This window comes from Equus quagga, chromosome 3 (genome assembly GCF_021613505.1).
Source record: "Equus quagga isolate Etosha38 chromosome 3, UCLA_HA_Equagga_1.0, whole genome shotgun sequence".
NCBI classification, from domain to species: Eukaryota; Metazoa; Chordata; class Mammalia; order Perissodactyla; family Equidae; genus Equus; species Equus quagga.
In genome coordinates this window covers 102944392-102963291 of record NC_060269.1, presented here as the reverse complement: position 1 = coordinate 102963291, position 18900 = coordinate 102944392, and the positions used below count along the sequence as shown (strand labels likewise).

At 35.6% G+C, this 18900-nt stretch overlaps 1 protein-coding gene across 1 annotated transcript in view; it reads right to left on the bottom strand.

The window, feature by feature from the left end:
• The window catches only part of LOC124237415 (transmembrane protease serine 11G-like), a 39713-nt gene extending 24107 nt beyond the window's left edge, over positions 1–15606 (bottom strand). Inside the window, exon 1 of the mRNA XM_046657020.1 lies at positions 15527–15606. Within this exon, the coding sequence (XP_046512976.1) occupies positions 15527–15534 (8 nt within the window). The 5' untranslated portion in view covers positions 15535–15606. The remainder of the gene's footprint in view (positions 1–15526) is intronic.
• Positions 15607–18900: the final 3294 nt, after the last annotated feature.

Sequence of the window (18900 nt, the reverse complement as noted above, 5' to 3'; positions counted from 1 at the left end):
TTTTAGTAAATAATGAATCAATTTAAAGAAAAATAGTAAGACAATAATAGTACCAATAGTATGCAAATATGGCAAAAAGCATGAAGATAGTATGCAAATGACTGACATTTGGGAAACACTTGTGGAAGCAGGGACATGTCACAAAACTCTGTCCCCATCCCAGTGTCAGAGCTTGCAGTCTAAAGACCAAATGTGAACAATTAAGGCAGGCTAGAATGAGACCAACGTGGGTTGTCCAGGGAGATCTAATCCATGAGAGAACTGAACGGGAATATGGTTCTGAAAGTTAAAGGTACTGGTTTTTGTTCTGTTAAATCATACATGGAAAAGAAGAAGAAGGAGTTACCTTCCCTGGGATTGGTAGCTGGTAGTGGTAAAGAGGAAAGTAAGCCCCCACTGAATAATTGAAGATATCCAACTGAGATGCCCTTTTTGGCATCAATGATCTGGAAGGAGTACGGATGCCCCTATTATAGCTTGGATCCGAGCAAAGAAGCTAGAGGCAGTTTCCCTATCCCAGAACCATCAACCTGAGCTCTGATAAATATCTTAGGTAGTGCGAATTCTGAGTTCTGCTGTGTTTCTGGAAGAATCTAAAGTGACTCTGGCTTGCTGCTCTTTGGTTAGTGGCAAGAGATGAGCATTACAATCTGCGAACATCTGGAGTATCTTTTAGGAGAGCTGGGATCTTGTTGGGTCACAGGCAGAAGCTGATGAACATTCATCATGTTCTTTAATAGAAGATCATGGGCACTCATGAACTCGTAGGGCTGACATTTACTGAGTTTCTTCTGCGTGCCAAACACTTTCAGCTTGAGATTTAAACGTGAATAAGACATAGTCTCCCATCTTCAAAGATGTGTAATCTAGGGACACGTTAAGTAACTACTATAATATAAGTGATAAATGTCATAATGGAATTATGCCCAATAATCTGTGAGAGAGGAGTGGGTAAAAATGGTTTTGCCTTAGAGAAGTTGTCCTTTGAACTGGGCCTTGAAGGCTGAGGAGGAGGATCTGGCAAGGATGACATGTGCCACAGGCAGAGGAAACAGCATAAATGAAGACAAGGAGATGAGACAAGGACAAGGATTTCTCAAGGACATACTTGAGAAAGTAGAGTTTATGAATGAGAATAGAGGTAAACTTAATTAATGCATGTATTTATTACTTAACCCAGTAGATATTTATTAAGGATTACTCTGTACAAAACACAGGGGAATAAAAGAAGAATCTTCAATAGATCTTCCTCTCAAGGAACTAATAGTCTTATAGAGGAGAAGCACAGTGTACACAAATTGCTACCAAAGTTGCAGAGAATTTCTAAGAGAATTTCAAAGAACTAACGGTTTCTCTTTGGAGGAAATAATTGCTGAAAAATAATGATAATTTTTTAAAGCTTGAAAGTGCTGGACCCATTTTCTCACTGTCTTCCTCTCTGAGTCAGATAAAAATAAAATTCATAAAGAGTGAGCTTGTTTTGCAACAAAATGCTCATCTTCAAAAGGCTGTCATTTCTTGTTGAACAGTTCTAACACCAGAAACATCATTGTGATGGAATTAATCTTATGTATGGATCACAACTGAAAGATTGTTTGACTTCATTTCCTTAACCATGCAGATATGCCCTAAAATATTTATTTTTAGATGTTTAAAAAAAGTAAAATAATTTTCTCTTCCTGATTTCTTTTAGTATTAATCTAATTTTACCTTAAACATCGACTAATTTCAATGGCTAATTTCCATGGCTGTTCCGGATTGGACTACCAGTGAGATGCAAAGGTGAGCTTACACCTCATGGGTACTTGGTAAATATTTATCTACTAAATGAAAGAATGTGTCATAAGGTAGTAGGCAGCCCTAAATCATTTGCAACACAAAAATTATTTTTAGCAGAGTTTTGCTGGAGATAAATTGCTTCGCAGATAGCAGGAGGAGAAATGAGATTAAGCATTTACCTGGAATCAAGATACAATTACAAATTTTGTACTTAAAAATCACTAAGGGATAAATCTATCCTTCTCTTTCCTTCTTGACTTCTCCCTTCCCTTAATCCTTCCAATTCAAAGAATTTAACTTTGGTCAAACTATCCCCACAAGATGTCTGAACAGGTTTACTGTAGTGCAGGAAAATCCAGCCTTAGAGAAATCTTTGACATTCAAACAAAAGAAAAACATAAATGACCTCACCTTTGAGGCATTCATGCCAAAGCAAAGATGAGCAGTGACAAAAGCTACCCATTCAGCAGATCAGTCCAGAAAACCTTTCACAAAGAGTCAAAGCATTTTTGAAAAGTGTCTTCCTTTTAATTCTTCTCCTATCTTCATTTAAACTCTGAGTGGCTCATTATCCAGACTGTCTCATGGGGAGGTATTTCTTGAACCGAACCTCAGCAGAAGGGAATGAAATCGTCTTGCCGATTTCAATGTCAGCCATTTTCCTTCAATGTTACAATCTTTTACCAAGGTCCTTTCCCCTAAAATGGTTCTCCTAGCATCTGTTATTTTTCCTAGAGTTTTTTCAAATGCTTTATATAACCAAAATGCTGTCACTCAATGATTCAAAGATGAGAAATAAAGAGATTTCTTTCTGCCACAGCAATGGCCATGTGATTTGAAGGGCTCATGGTCTCTGAAAGAAGTTCTTCAGCATAGTGGTTAACAGTGTGGGTTCTGCAGCCCACCTACCTGAGTTCTTATCCCAGCTCCCCAACCATGGGACCTTAGACAGTCAGTAAACTTCTTGTGCCTTAGCTTCTTTATTGGTAAAATGGGGGTAATAAACCTGTAGGGTTATTGCAAAGACTAAATGAGTTAATATATGTAAGAGCACTTAGAATAGTAACTAAAACATGGCGAGGACTTAGGAGTTTTGGTTATTTTATTATTTTTATTATCAAATGCTACTAAGAAAGAATACTAAGAAGTTTGTACATAGATTGAGTGGAGTGAGCTGGTGGAAAGTGTGTGTTGGATGGTAGATGTGCTGCTCTTGAAATAAAGAGGTGGGAACTGGTACCCAGGACCGTGGAATCTGAGTAGCAACACTGGGCACAAGGTGGAAAGAAGCTTAGGAGCTTAGTAAAGCCCTGATTATCTCCCAGGAGAGTTCCAGCAGGTAGGAGATTCCAAGCTTGGGGGAAGGGAGACCACTAGAGCCTTCAAGGGTAATCACAGGGTTCAGAAGCAGGCATTATGTGGTGAGCACTTTTGGACCATCCACAGGGAAAGAATTACTGGCCAAATTAATGAACATGGGAAAATTTAAGACAAGACAAGATGGGTGAGTCTTTTAGCTGGGGTTTTAATCCTTTGAATAGGGAAGACAGAATAACTCTGGAAGAAAGTTGTTGTTAAGCAAATATCAGGAAATAGTGATGTTATTCATAATAGTAGTGGCTTAGCAATGATGATGATGATGATGATCACTTCAATCGTACTACCAGACATGATGAGACTTTCATTAAATCTGTGATGTGGGTAGAAATGCTAAAAGTTGTGCAAAAAAGTTAAATGAATATTTGTGCTTCCTTTTATGTTTTGTGTTCCGACAAGCTGTGTGTCTTGTTTATATAACCCCACATTATGCAAATAAGATAGACATCATGTTACGTAAATGAAAAGATGATGTCATAGTTAAAATATAATTAAAATAATTGGTGTTTTAGTTGATAAGAGTTCAAAGAGAATATTCAAGGTCAAAGAGTGCTACTCTTCAAACCTCTGCTCATTAATGCAAATTTACATGGTGATGTTCCATGAGTTCTTGAAGGAAATTTTAGAGCATTGAGGTAACTAAAACTTGATGAGGGCCAAAAAGAATACGTATGTCATTGACCTGGACTATTGAAGATAAAGTGATTGGCCAGAGAGGTATTTCCACCCACTTAGGCCAATACTGCTTCAGTTTTCTTGGTGCATTTTCCTGCTTTCTTACTAATGTTTTCAGTTAAACATCATTTATTATTAATCTCTCTTCCTTCCTACTGCTATTTAAGAACAAATTTTGACCTCCACAAGAAGGAGGGGCTTGTTTTGAACATTGAAACATGAAAGAATGTGTTCGGTACAAATCTCTAATGAACAAGTCCTACTGTCACTGTATCTGACCATTGGGAAATAGTTTTTATTTAAAAAATAAAATTTGAAATGTGAAAAGAAAATTAAGGCCTTTTTTGAATCAGAAAGAACTATTGAAAGAACTGTTTGATGCTGCTGGAGAAGTCACATGAGTGCCCAAAGGGAAGAATAATGATAGATAGGTGACTTTGACAGCTTCAGTGAACAATAACTGTGAGGACATTTTATATTAAATGAAAACATATTTTTGAGCTTCTAGAGCCTTTTGATGTCCTCCTTCCTGCCTTCCTTCCTTGTCTCTTTTCTTTATTTCTTTAACAGCTTTATTGAGATATAATTCACATACCATACAGTTCACTCATTTAAAGTGTACAATTCAGTGGTTTTCAGTAGATTCACAAAGTTGTGAAACCATGACCACAATCAATTTTCAAACATTTCATCACCCCAGAGACCCCAAATCCATTAATAGTCACTCTCTATTTTCCCCTAAACTCCTAACCCTAGGCATCAAATCTACTTTCTGTCTCTATGGATTTGTTTGTTCTGGACATTTCTTATAAATAGGATCACATAATATGTGGTCTTTTGTATCTGTCTTCTTTCAGTTAGCATAATATTTTCAAAATTCATCAGTGTGATAGCATGTAGTGCCTCCATACTCTTTTTCCATAGTAGGAGGTAAGACACCATTTTGTTTTACTGCCAAATAATATTTTTATGGATATACTATATTTTATTGATATACTATATTTTATTTATGCATTCATCAGCTGATGGACATTTGAATTTCTGCTTTTTTTTGGCTACCATGAATAATGCTGCCAAGAACATTCATGTTCAAATTTTCGTATGGATGTGTGTTTTCATTTCTTTTGCATGTGTATCTAAGAGTACAACTTCTGGGTCATATGATAACTCTATGTTTAACCTTTAGAGGAACTGCTAAGTTTTCCCAAAGTAATCTCCCCATCAACAATGCAAAAATATTGAAATTTCACCACATGTTCCCTAATGTTTTCTTCTTTCTTCTTTGCTGTCCCAAAGTGGTTTTTATCTCTTTTCTTCCATCTATTTGTTTCTTCTGCCCCATTCTTATCACATCACTTTTTCCACCTCACTCTGTTCATTTCTTATTCCCCTTTTCCTTCACTTTTTTGTATCATATTTTTAAAAACAAATGCGTATATTAAGAATATTATTCACAATTTTTTAGATTACTCACTCTCGGAAACTTAAAATCATAGGACATCTCCATCTCCACAACACCTTCACCTATTCAGGCTACCTCTGAATTACCTTTCCTATTTGTCCCCTTTTTTTGCATTTCCCTAATACCATCCTACCTCAGGCATTCAATGTGTTTCATCTAGACAATCACAGTAGCCATTAATAGATCTCTTTATCTCCAGATAATTTCCCCTCAAAGATATTCTACAATGTTGCTGCCAGAATTATCTTCCAAATATGCAGTTCTGATAATGTGATTCTCTAGCTCAAAAATCCTCAGATGTTTTTCATTACATAGACTGTAAACTCTTTAACTTAGTATCCATTCATTCATTCAAGAAATATTTATAGAGATCCCATAATATGCTCAAAACTGATTCTGTTGCTGGAAAAATTGTGATGAACAAGACAGATAAGTTCCCTGTTCTTATGGAGCTCACAGGCTAGTGAAAGGAGACTGAAAATAAAGAAGCCAACTAATAAGTTTCAACTTGGGAAGGTAAAACATAGTAATGAATAGAGAGTTACTGGAGGCTAGGGGGAGAGGATGCTTAACTGGGTAGCAGGGAGTCATCCCTGAAGAGATGCCATTTGAACCAAGAGTTGACTTGTGAGGAAACAGCTTCTAGAAGAACTTGGAAAAGAGAAACCAGGTGGCAGCAAGTACCTAGAGCTGGAACAGGAGTGAGCTTGTTGAGTTTCTGAAAGAAATGAGGCCACTGTGCTGGCTCACAGTGGGCCCAGGAAAGTGTAGACAAGGTTCAACAAGAGAGACAGGTGAGGACCAAATCATAGGACCCCTGCAGGTCATGGCAAGGTGTTATTAATTCTAAGGTTATAGGAACCCACTGGACAATTCTAAACACGTGAGGGACATTTTTAAAATAAGAGTCTTTCATTTGCTGTGTCTAACTTACTTTTGGGCTCTCCCTTTCACACGCACTATTCTGTTCTTTACGTTCACCCACACCTGTTTTGCTCACAACACACAGTCTGCCTAAAATGTCCTCTCTTCCTCTGTATTTCTAGCCTCCTTTTCCCCAGCTGCTGCCATTTCCATTTCTAGAAACTTTTCAATGTGCTGCTCTAATGCCTTCTCCCTCCTTTAAGAGCCAGTTCCTTTCACAGCTATCCCACCCAGTTAGCAGCTACCTTGAGCTTTCCTATACTGCTTGTTGCTGTCTATTTTTTTTGTCTTGGTCATGTTCTATTTTCTGTTCTGGTTATTTGTGCCAATGACCTCATCCTTCTCCCTACCTCAGCTGCCCACTCTCATATTTATGTTCTATCTCTTTTCATTACCAACAGCTTCGATTTCTCCATAATTTAAATTTTAATCAACCAACTCTTTAACTACCACCACTCACCTTTCCAGCTCACTGCCTTAGTAACCTAACTTCACTCCCACTGGGAGCTGTAATCCACTGATCCTACCATCTTTTCACTGTCTCCCATCACCCTCATGTTGGCATTGCTCTCTTACCTAGCATAAATCCCCTGGTCCCTCATTATACTCATTCTCTGTCATATATCCTCAGTTCCTGTAATCCTTTCTTGCTTTGTCATAATCATCTGGCAAACTCCAACCCTGGTTAAATAAAACAGTTAATAACTGCTCTGACCAAGGCAGTTGAGCCTCTCTGTAGAAGTCACACTCATTTTGGAGATTCGGTAATCAAGGGATCTCAGTCCAGATTGTTCTCTTGTCCCCAGTTTCCTATTACTCACCTTTACATTTCAGGGGCAAAATACCCTCCAGGAGGTGATTATATTACTTCAGGTAAACATAAATGGTATATATATATATATATATATATATATATATATATATATATATCTCTGATAAGCAATCTTAATTGTTGGGAGAATTCTTTCTACTTGTGTTTGATAAATTTGCAGTGTAATCAGTGCCTCACCAGGGTGGTTCTAGGTAGCCTTAGAGCCCCTGAAAAGGTAGGGAGTGGTCCTTTACTCAAGGTTGCCCCACTTTACTCCAAACAGGTTTGGGAGACCAAAGGGTGAGGTTTCAGGGTGTAAGGGTGAAGCACAGGTCACCCTAACAATAATAATAATGTTGATAATAGCTTTCATTTATATAGTGCTTTATAGTTTCTGAAGAGCTTTAACATACCCTGTGACACTTGATCCAGCCAACTTCTACATAAGATTCATATGGTAAATATTATTATGCCCACTTTTCAATTGAGGCTAAAGAGATTTGTCCAAGAACATGAAAGTACATAATTTGTTGAGGCCACCTGAGTTCCCTGTCTTCTACTTATGAACATTTTCATCTGTACAACACAGGTTCTAATCCAAAATTATTGCAGCAAAGACCAATGGGACATGTTAGAAAAATAGAAACTTGGGAACAGAGAGGTAAATTTTTCTGAGTAGAATTGTGCTAAAAAATAATTTTATTTTCAGCCAAGATCCAGGGGTCTAGAAGAGCTCCAAGCCTCATAAGAGTAGAGCATGGCAACAGTTAAGAGCTTCTAGTCCCATGTGGAGCAGTCATGGCAACTGAGGCCTTACTGTGGAGCTGCCCAGCAGACCATGTGGGAGAGGCATGCCTGAGTCATGTGGTGTATGTCTCAAGATGATGAAGTCCCCAGCTGTCTGGGCTGTGACCTTCAGGGCACCCCCAAAAGAAGTGGATGCCAGAAAATGATTATTCCTGTTAAAAAGACCTAAAATCCTTTGGTGAAGAGAATTAGTTTGCTTACCAGTGCAACACAATAAATCATTCTATAGGGTCTGTTCTCAGAAACATGGAAAGGAATCTAAGTCAAAAAAGTATAATAAATCCCAGAAAGTCATCTGGCCATTTGTTACACAGGTGCCTCTGGCACGAGGGTCATGGTGAAACCCTGTTTTAATGTAGTGAACTCTCTTCTCAGTGGCACCTCCCTTGAACCCATTAGTAATGATAACCTTTTATATTTGCAATCTTTTGTAGTTTTCATGTCATTTATCTCAAATATCGTTACAGAAGTAGAAACAGATGTTGGGTGTGGTCTAATGACACATAGCTAGTAACTGGTGGAGACTTGACTCAAAGTCAGGTCTTCTGACCCCAGATCCATGCTTCTTCCTTGCTGTTTGCTCTAAACTGCTATTTATTTTGTAATAAGAGTACTTCAGTAATCTGGATTATAATTTCTTAGTTTTTCGTAAAATAGAGAATTTTTAGAGAAGACATGAATATTTTGCCAAAGAATTGGTATTTGAGCTTGAATTGCAAGAATTATAGAGGATTCCATTTGTGTAAACTTCAAAGGATTGGCAAATTCCAGTAAGTACTGTCAAAGCTATACTTAATTGTAGTAATTATAAAAAAAATTAATAACAATAAAACTTGATTAAATTTTTTATAGAATTTTTCCCTGCCTTGTCTGTGATATATTATTATGATTGCTGAAGCATATAAGTACCCTCATAATAAACCCATACAATGAGCATTTGTTTTAAAAAGAAGGCCTTATAATTTGCATTTTTTCTTGAGGATGTCAACCTGGTACAAAACAAAACAAAACACCTATTACATTAAGAAGGAGGCATCTTGCATTGTTAGTTTAATAATCCCAGTCTACAATTATCCTATCCTACCTCTCTATTTATAAAGCATTGTTAGTTTAATAATCCCAGTCTACAATTATCCTATCCTACCTCTCTATTTATAAAAAATGTACTCATCTTTAAAACCTCACCCAAGTGCTCTATTTGAAGTATTCATTTTCTGTCCTGCTTAAAATTGCTCTTTCTTTGAGTTGTTAGAGCGTTTTGTAAATTTCAGTTGCAATCATCACATTTTTTGCCATATCCACTCATACCACTAAACCAATTTCCTTAACATTTTAAAATGGACTCATTTTTAATATAGCCAATCCCCAAACAATAATACCCACCAAATACTGAGTTTGCTATACTAGCTCTATTTTCTCTAATATGCATTAAAATAAATCCTACCTAAAGTCATCTCATATATCACCAGCAGTATGGGTACTGGTCTTTTACGTAATGCTGATAAAGAACATTGATTATATCTGTGCTTAACTTTGATTAAACTCTAAGTTGTATTACATTTGTTACTAATTATTGTTCTGTCTCTCTCCCTCTTACTAGAGATCATGTTTCCTTTATCCTTCTACCATGTGCCCAGTTATAACTCTTGTCCTTGGTAGTAATTGAGTAAGTTTTGTTGTTGCTGTTGTTGAAATAACATTGAGCTCATCTTATTGTTATTTAGATTCTTGGTTGGCGTAAGAAATATCCGCAGTATTCACTCACTATGACCACTGTTTATGAGCCTGAAATTATCTGTCTGGTTCATTTATCAAACCTGAGGATCAAGATTGCATTTTAAGTCAGTAATATGTCAATACCTAGGAAATTTGGAAGGCATTTCCTCTTAGATGACTAGTAAGCTGGAGAAAAGAATATAGCCTGTGCCATGAATTTGTGAAATGAGATTAATTGTGGATGGATTGGGCAATAGTAATTTCAGGCTACAAACTACTCTTTTATAAGTCCATAAAATAAAATAATTACTGTACTTTACTTATTCCTACAGTGACGTTTAAATATTTTACTATGTTAACACTATTTAAAAAAAGTAAAAAACACTGTTTTACTTAAATGCTACACAAGGAGAAGAACTCTTCTTTTAAAAACTGCCTTAGTTGTATTAATTGTGTATTTTTCACTCTTAAGTTATTTATTGCCTTTGCTTACAAACTTCTTGGAACTAATAGATTAGATAAATCAGTTCCATATGATCTTGGCTTATTTTCACTTTTTGCTGTCATATTTACTAATGAATAATCCATTTCCTAAAAATGACATATGGAGGCAGAAATTATCAAGGGAAACACTAAAAAACTGATTACATGAAACAAAGGAGGGGAAAAAAACTAATGATAGCATTAAATCTTCTTTTTATCAAATTTTCATAAATAAAATAGAAGTTAAGTAGCAAATTGGAAGTTATATGTTACAAATATGAAAAGGGATAGGTTAACTTATCAACGTGAATTAAAAAACCATTAAATATGCATTCTTTTTAATCTAGCAATTTTACTTTATCATTCAAAGATGATTACCAAGTTTATACTAATACTAGTGCGGCTAGTCACTGAGATTATAGCAGTGAACAAGCCTGGTACTGTGTCGAATTCATCATTGTATTTTTAACATATGAAATATGGTAGATGCTCAAGAATCTTTTTTATTTAAATAATAGGAAGAGAGGAAGACTCAGAGAAGAACCCTAAAGAAGACTAACATTTAAGATATGGGCAAAGAATGAAGTATCCTGAAAACCAGAGGAAAGAAAATAAGGAGAAAAATAAGCGTGATATGATAACAAAGGATAAAGGATATTCAAGGAAGGATTCATGCACAGTTTCAAATGCTGTTTAGAAATCAAGTACAACAAAAATTTAGAGTACTTATAGTGGGTTTGAGGAAAAATTGGAAGTGAGGTGAAGTACAGTGGATATCAATAATTTTTTTCATGAGTTTCTCTATGGATGACAAGAGAGAGACGAGTCATCAAGGTGTATGGGGTTGATGGAGGATTTTTTTTTCTTGTGAAAGAGACAGTTTTGAGTATACTTACAGTGGTGTGAATGAGCCAGCAGAGATCCTGAGACTGGGATGAAGATTGGGTAGAGAGCATACTTGAAGGATCATGGATTCTAAACTGTTAGGTTCAGACATATGAAATTGCCATTTGTGTAGGTCAAAAGTCATCATATATTGACGTTTTCATATGGAACAACCTAACAGATTGGAGAACTTGGACAAATTGTAGACATCCTCTTAAGAGCATGAATGGGTATGAGTAGGTTTGTTGGTTCCATGTCAGAAAGTTGAAGGAATTCTCATCTAATTGATCAATCACATTATCTCTTAGAAGTAGTGGAAACATGAGAGGGCAGGTGGTGAGAAGTGGAAATTTGAGGAAGTTGGAGGAGTTGGAAATAATCATTGTGGAAATGAGAGTATAGACTAAGGCGGTGTAGTAGGAATGGTGGGTAGAGTTGAAGGCTCAGATGAATTGGCACCTCCTGCACATTTGTGAGATTTTCTGTAGCACTCCTCAGTGGTCTGGGCAGAGGTGAATCATTGTTCAGATAGTTATATTCTCTCTAGAATTTATCTAGAATGATAAAAGAAATATGGGACAAGAGAATTTAGGGGAGTTTAAGACATTTTTTAAAAATTTGTTGAAATGACAAACATAAGGATCACAAGAGAAACAAAGATGAATATGTGTGTGTTTGTGTGTGTGTGTGGAGGTGGAAACTGATGGATATGACTAATTCATAGATTAGAAGAGCCAATGAATTAAAAAACCCTGATGCCTTACAAGGTTAGGATAGTGATAGTTGTTCAAAGTTATGATTCAGAGAGAGTAATTTCAAGTCATGACAAAATCTAGGGTGTGGACATGAGAGCAGTATTTGAAGAGAAGATTATAGAGATGAGAAGATCAGGAAATAAATGACTAGGATGCTGGAGATCAACAACATGGGCACCGATACTACCTAGGGTAAATGTAAAACTTAGAGTAGAGGAGAAGATAGGGAAGCAAGAGTCAGTCTTCAATAAACGAGGGGCATAATCATAAGGACAGCGAAGAGGAAGGAAAGAGGGTAGAGAGCAGAATTATGTGAGCCTCAAAGAAATAAGGTAACTCACAAGGATGTGGAGAGTAATGGTTCAAGGTAGCATTAGAAAGTGAGGAGGACAAAGACTAAATCTTCAATAATAACCTCTTATTGGAAATGGCTGTAAAAAATACTGTGTCCCGAGGGAAGAACTCTCTTTCAATTGTCCAGGGGTTAGGGAGTATTCAGCAAAAAAAGAAGTTTAGGATATAGAGTAGTTTGCCATCATGGGATGACATTCCAGAAATTGTGAAAATGCAGACGATAATTTATTCTAAGGAAACAGTTTTGAATGTGTGCAAAAATTAGCCACAGGGATGTTCATTATTAGAGTGTTGTTTACAATATGTGCATCAATTTTACCAAGATTGAAAAATAAAAAAATAGATGAGGTTTCGATTAAGGATGATCTATCATGACATTTTCCTGTAAAAAAATACTTAGCCATGGATAAAACAGATACATTTGTGTTGCTGTCTTACTTAAAAAATATGATAAAAAAGAAAGTATGAATTTATGAATATGTATGTATATAATGTGTGTGTATATGTTCTGATAAAGCTTTAATTGCATTTTTAAACTTGGAATTATGCTACTTCAGAGATACTAATTACACTTATTCAGTTTAGGGACGTTCCGTCTTCTCATATTTTTCTATTTAGTCCTAGTCCTACATTGACAGTGCTGCACTCCTAGACCCCAAGTCACTATTCCAGAAGATGGAGGAAGCCTCTCATTCAAATGACAAGTTTGGTTTCCAAATTAAAGTCATTAGGTCCTGTTTTCTACATTTATATGTTTTCACTTGATAACGTCCTTTTATGCCTATTGTTATAAAACCCAAATTTGACTTTAACAATCAATGTGGGAAATAAATTAAAATCCACTGATGAGTGTTTCTACATGGAAAGAGACTCTGGGCGATTGCTAGAGGTAGCGGGGGTGGGAAGTGGGGTGAAATGGGTATAGGTGGTTAAAAGGTACAAACTTCCAGTTATAAAATAAATAAGTTGTGGGGATGTAATGTACAGTATAGTGATTACAGTTAATAATATTGTATGTTTGAAAGTTACTAAGAAAGTAGATCTTAAAAGTTCTCATCACAAGAAAAAAATTTGTAAATATGTATGGTGACAGATAACTTGACTTATTATGGTGCTCATTTTACAATATATACTAATATCAAATCATGATATTGTACACCTGAGATGAATATAATGTTATATGTCAATTATATCTCAATTAAAAAAAGAGATATTTCTGTGTGAGGTGCAGAGACATGTAAAATTAATCTGTACCTTATTGTAGGAATGAGATAATCCAATGAATTTATTTTATATTTATTCATTTTTAGGTAAGAAATCAAGGACTAAATATTATAAATGTGTTTACACTCATTTATATCGCTATATCTAAATACAAAGCAGCTTTCTAGAAAAGTTAACAAAATATTTCTGTGTTAAAAAGAGTCTTTAAAAGTGGTATGAAATTTGGTTAAGTCAAATGGAGGTGACCTAAACAACCAGCAGCTGATAGGTTGTTAGTTGGAAATTAGTTAGTCCCAAATAAATTTGAAGAACAATTAAACAGTTCAACTAACATATGACGTCCCAAATATTCTACTAGGTGCTGGCTTATACAACAAAAAATAAAGTCTGTTTTCTTCACATTACTCACTGGTGGCAAGAACTAATAAAGTTTTATTTGTGTATTCCAAATGGAGAAAACCCTCTGAGGTTTAATTACACTGAGGCATGGGTTATCAATGGGAAGAGCAGGAATAGCTTTTCAACAACACTCCCCGCCCCCGCCCCTCCTACCACCCTCATCCCCTACTGTTCCTCTGAGCCACAAAGCCAAGGAAAGTCAAAGCAATACAGCAAAAATCTACAAAGTAGGCATACTGATTTATTTGAAGAGGGAAAGGGACCATAGAATTTTTAAGGATTTCGGACCTGGAGGGGAAAATTTTGAAAATCTTGAAAATAGAAAGTAATAGAAATGGAGAAGTTTAAATGGTTTCTTGGTCTATTGACCAGATGTAGGTCTTTTGCTTTTCCCAGATTTTTATTTCAGTGTATTTTTCCCCTCTCTCTCCTTTTATGTCACTTTCGTTTCTCTCTTTACCGTTCTGGTTGATTTCTTTTGCTTTTAACCAGCTATAATACAGAATTGACATTCACATAAGCCTCAAAAGAAATTGAATTAAAACTATATGTTTATTCATCCCTATGCCTCTGATGCAAAAAATGGTGATTGGTACATAGTTCTTGAGTAATTATGTGACTAGTACAGATATTGAACAGCAAAAAAAATTGAATTAATTGGACTATCTTTATGGATTTGGAATCACCATTTTTTCCCATACAGAATGGAGATACTTTTAAGTAAAAATAAAAATAATATTAATAATAATCTTCCTGTTTCATTACATTCCGTTTAAAAAGTAAATCCTAATGTGTGCCAGTTCTAGAAATAATATCACTAAGTTTGTGAAAAGTTGGGTTTTTTGTTTATTTTCTTTTGTCTTTTAACAACCTAAACAATTTGTGGCTGGAAGGTGAGCAGGTAAAAAGGGGACCATTTTGAACAACTGTAAAGAATTAAATCTGTTGCGGGAATTGTGGTTTAGAAATCTGCGTGTGTTTAATTGAGTTTTATACACAATGTCCAATTATTACCAATGAAACAAAGAGTTCATTTGAGCAAACTTGAAACTCTGGTTAAACATCATTAGAAAAGACATTTGTAATTCCCTCATTATCTTTAATAATTTGTACTAATTGACATCATATTTGTACAGAAAGAATTAATATTCAAAATGTAGAAAAATGCAGAATGGATCAGACAGGGGAGTGGGGGCTAAAAAGCATTTAAGATTTATTTTCTATAGACTTCCTTCCAAATTATTAAAATATAAAAATCTTAGAATTATTTATTTTCTTCTCACTTTTTATATTCTTATGCACTAATTTTTTATATTCTTCTTTAAGTTTTTATCTTAAAAGGCAAAGAATTTTTCAAAGGATATTTAAATTCTTATTTTTTTTTTGAGATTTAATAGTATTTATCAATTTTAAGATGAGGTTAAAACATACTACTTCCTATTCCACTTGTATATTTCCTCTATTTTCAATGTATCAATTAAATGCATAATTTAGAAAGATCTTGAGTAGCACTAGATATTCTAAACTCTGGACTCAGGGAGAGAAAACACTTTCTTCCTTGCCGCATCCTTCTAATCCTACAAACTTAAATAATTTTACCTCAGGCTCTCTGTTTTTCCTCCCTCTCTCTGGGGTTATTTCACTTCACATTAAACTTTCCAATTAATATCCAACCTGTTAAACTTTTCAGATCCTCAATATAAAATTGTTAGCATGGTTTCCTGAAATAAAAAGTATTAACATTACTGTGTTATTATTTTCTCCAACAACAGTAGAGAAAAAAATCAGCTATTGAATTCCCAATTCAGAATAATTTCCTGAATTGGAAACCACAATCTAAAGTAAATCTTTCAAACAAAATAAAATTAAACTTACTGATACATTATACACTGTTGAGAATGCGAACTCCTCCACCTCTGTGCTGCTTTCTGATTTCTCGGCAACTGAGTAGCGTCCTGGGCCTTCTTTCAGACTTGTAGGCTGACTAAAGAAAGAATGCTTAAGGATTTAAAATAAACTAGTTTAACAAGTTGGGATGGGTAAACTTTAACCAATAGTATGGTCTGAGGTGAAGAATCACTTGATAAATCTTTGTTGCAGGAAGTAAGAATTTCCTGGTTCTGGCTAATTAAAATTACATGAGAAATAATATCGCATCCAAAACCTAAGCAACACCCTTGAATACTTGGAAAAGTTTTGTGTTTGTCTTTCAAGGGATGGCAGTCTTCATTCTGAGTCAGTACAAGTCTGGTCTTCAGGTCCTGCCATTCATCTCTTTCAGATGCAAGAATGAATAAGATCAGAGGTTTTCATAAAATGTTTGCTGGCCCTTGACTTGCTTTTCTTAGGGCAATGCTACATATCCTGATTATGTCTGGCCCAGAAATTCATTTGTGTCTGCTCTAAAGAGGAATCCAGATTTAAGGTGGGAAAATGGAAATATATTTGTGCCAATTGCCAATGTAAAGGGTTTCACCTGCTGTCTCCTCTCTATGTGCTCTCCTTTGTAGCTACAGTGACATCTACCTTCTTTGACTTTGGGGGATCTTTTCTGTGGACCCAATCTCTTTGTTCCCACTGTGCCATGCCCCACATGCTGAAAATATTGTTTCCCTTCTTCATAGTATAGTTCTCAATTCAAAATCCACCTCACTGTAAGAGTCAAGTAATTTAGTTAGAATCTGTCTACACAGGGTCTGAGGACTCTGAAAGCCCATACTCTAAGGTGGCTTCTTCAGGATGTTGTTTTCCCAGCTCTCACGCTATCTGAACAACACTTGACTCATGCTTTCCCTTCAAGTAGTCATCTAGTTTCAGTTTGGCTTATTTTCAGGTTAATAGACTCATTTTTCCTGTTAGATAGTGAAAAATTCAAGGTCAGCAACTCTCATGTCTTTGAATGAATGCTCTTACCAGCACCTCTGCAAACCCTTTGGCATTCAATACTTACTGAGTCTTTCTTTTAGTCGATTTGACGATCAATATTCATATTCATATTTCAATCCCTCTTTTGTTTTGAAAAAAAGTTTTTGTCAAAACAGGAATATATGATATTTACAATAAATGAACATATGGTCAAATTAACTAATAAATAAAAATCCTATATCTTTGTCAATTTTCTATTAATGTGTAATGAATTACTACAAATTTAACCACTTAAACAACAGCCGCTTATTACCTATTTTCATCCTCTAGGTCAGAAGTTCAGGCAAGCTCAGCTTTATTCTCTGCTTAGTGACTCAAAGGCTGAAAGCAAGATGTGGGTTCAGATGGGTTCCTATCTGGAGGCTATAGTAAAGAATCACTTCCCAGCCCATTCAGGCTGTTGGCAGAATTAACTTCCTTGCAGAAAGGCTAAGGCTCCTGTTTCTTTACTGCCTTCAGCTGGGACTGCCCTCAGTTTCTAGAAGCTACCTGATGCATTCCTTGATGCATGGACCCCTCGGGATAAGCCACCAACAGTGCATCTTCTCACACTGGAAATATCTTTGACTTTTCTGCTAACAGGAAGAGAAAATTCTCTACTTCTCAAGGACTCTACTTCTAAAGGATTGTATTAGACCCACCTGGAAAATCTCCTTTTTGATTAACACAAAGTAAACTGATTAGTAATCTTAGTCATATCTACAAAATTCCTTTTGCCGTGTAATGTAACATAATAATGGGTATGGTATCTCATCGCATTCACATTGAGATTAGGGCAGAAGATCTTGGAGAACCATTTTAGAATTCTGCCTGTCACAATACTAAAAGAAAGTATTTTTTCTACCTTTTAAATGATATGTTTAATAATATTAGTAGTTTTTAGTGAAAATCCAGCATTCACATACTCTAGGCATATGGTCGATTGGTTTCAGAAAGCAAACTTGCTAGAATGATGAGCAGAGAAGAGCTTCTATCTAAAGGGATTCATTTGTGCCTGCGACAGCACAGTGTGTTTGGAGCACTACAAATACTTTTAAAAACACTAAAATGGAGAACGGCAAGAAAGAAGGAGCCAAGTTGGGAGGATAGCGTGGAAGCTAGGAAGAGGATAATCATGAAGTTTTTGTGTATCATGAAAATGAATTTTGTCCTTACCCTATAGAGCAAGGGCTCTTACTTTCTTTTTGTACCATGTTCATGGTCATCTTTGGCTGTTTGATGAAGACTATGGACCCTTTCTCAAAATAATGTTTTTAGATGCATAAAATAGAACACATAGAATTATACAGAAACTAATATATGTTATCAAAATATTCTTAACATTCCTTATTATAGGGGTCGGCCCCATGGCCAAGTGGTTAAATTTCCGTGTGCTTTGCTTCAGTGGCCCAGGTTTGCAGGTTTGGATCCTAGGCGTGGATCTGCTCCACTCATCAGTCATGCTATGGAAGCATCTCACATACAAAGTAGAGGATGATTGGCACAGATGTTAGCTCAGAGCTGATCTTCCTCAAGCAAAAAAACTCGGAAAATTGGCAATGGATATTAGTTCAGGATGAATCTTCCTTACAGACACACACACAAAAATTGTCATTATAGTAATAAATAGGATTCTCTATTAATATATTAAATAACAGCATATAGCAATGAGTCTAATAACTTAATTTCAGTTTTGATGAGTATAAATGTCTTTTAATATATATGTAAACTGTTAAATGAAATGAAAATATCTATGATTTCTTTTGATGACAAAGTCACTGATACAGCTTATGTTACTGCTTTTTTTGTGTGTGCTATTTTATAATGGAAAGAAATAGTAAATTTCTGTTAAAAGCAAGTGAAAATAAAGATAATTTTTTTTCATAACCAAGTTGTTATCTGTAGATTAAGTATCTCTTCTGCAGGAGGTGGAAAATTACAGGTATTTGAAACAGAGGTGCAGGAAAATGGACAAGAGGACATCAAGATTGGAGAAGGAAGATCAATGTGAGGTTCTTCCAATATCCAGACAGGAGATGATGGGAGTGAAATAGAACTTGGTCATTTGGATTTATGAGTTCAAAGAATTGAGGCTAGGTGTGGGTCATCCACTTGGATGTTGAAATTGACCACAATGAAGACAGGAATTAGGTAGAGAAGTCTATTTTGAGCGAGGTGCCTAATACCTCAATAAATGTGGGAGTGATCAAGTGGCTGGCAGTAATTAGGAAGAGCAGTTTGTGGTATCTCTAGAGGCATGAGCCTATACACTAAAAGTAACATTTTTATACTAGTGTGAAGCAGTAATTATTGGGAGACCACACAGTATTTGGAAACTTTTAGTT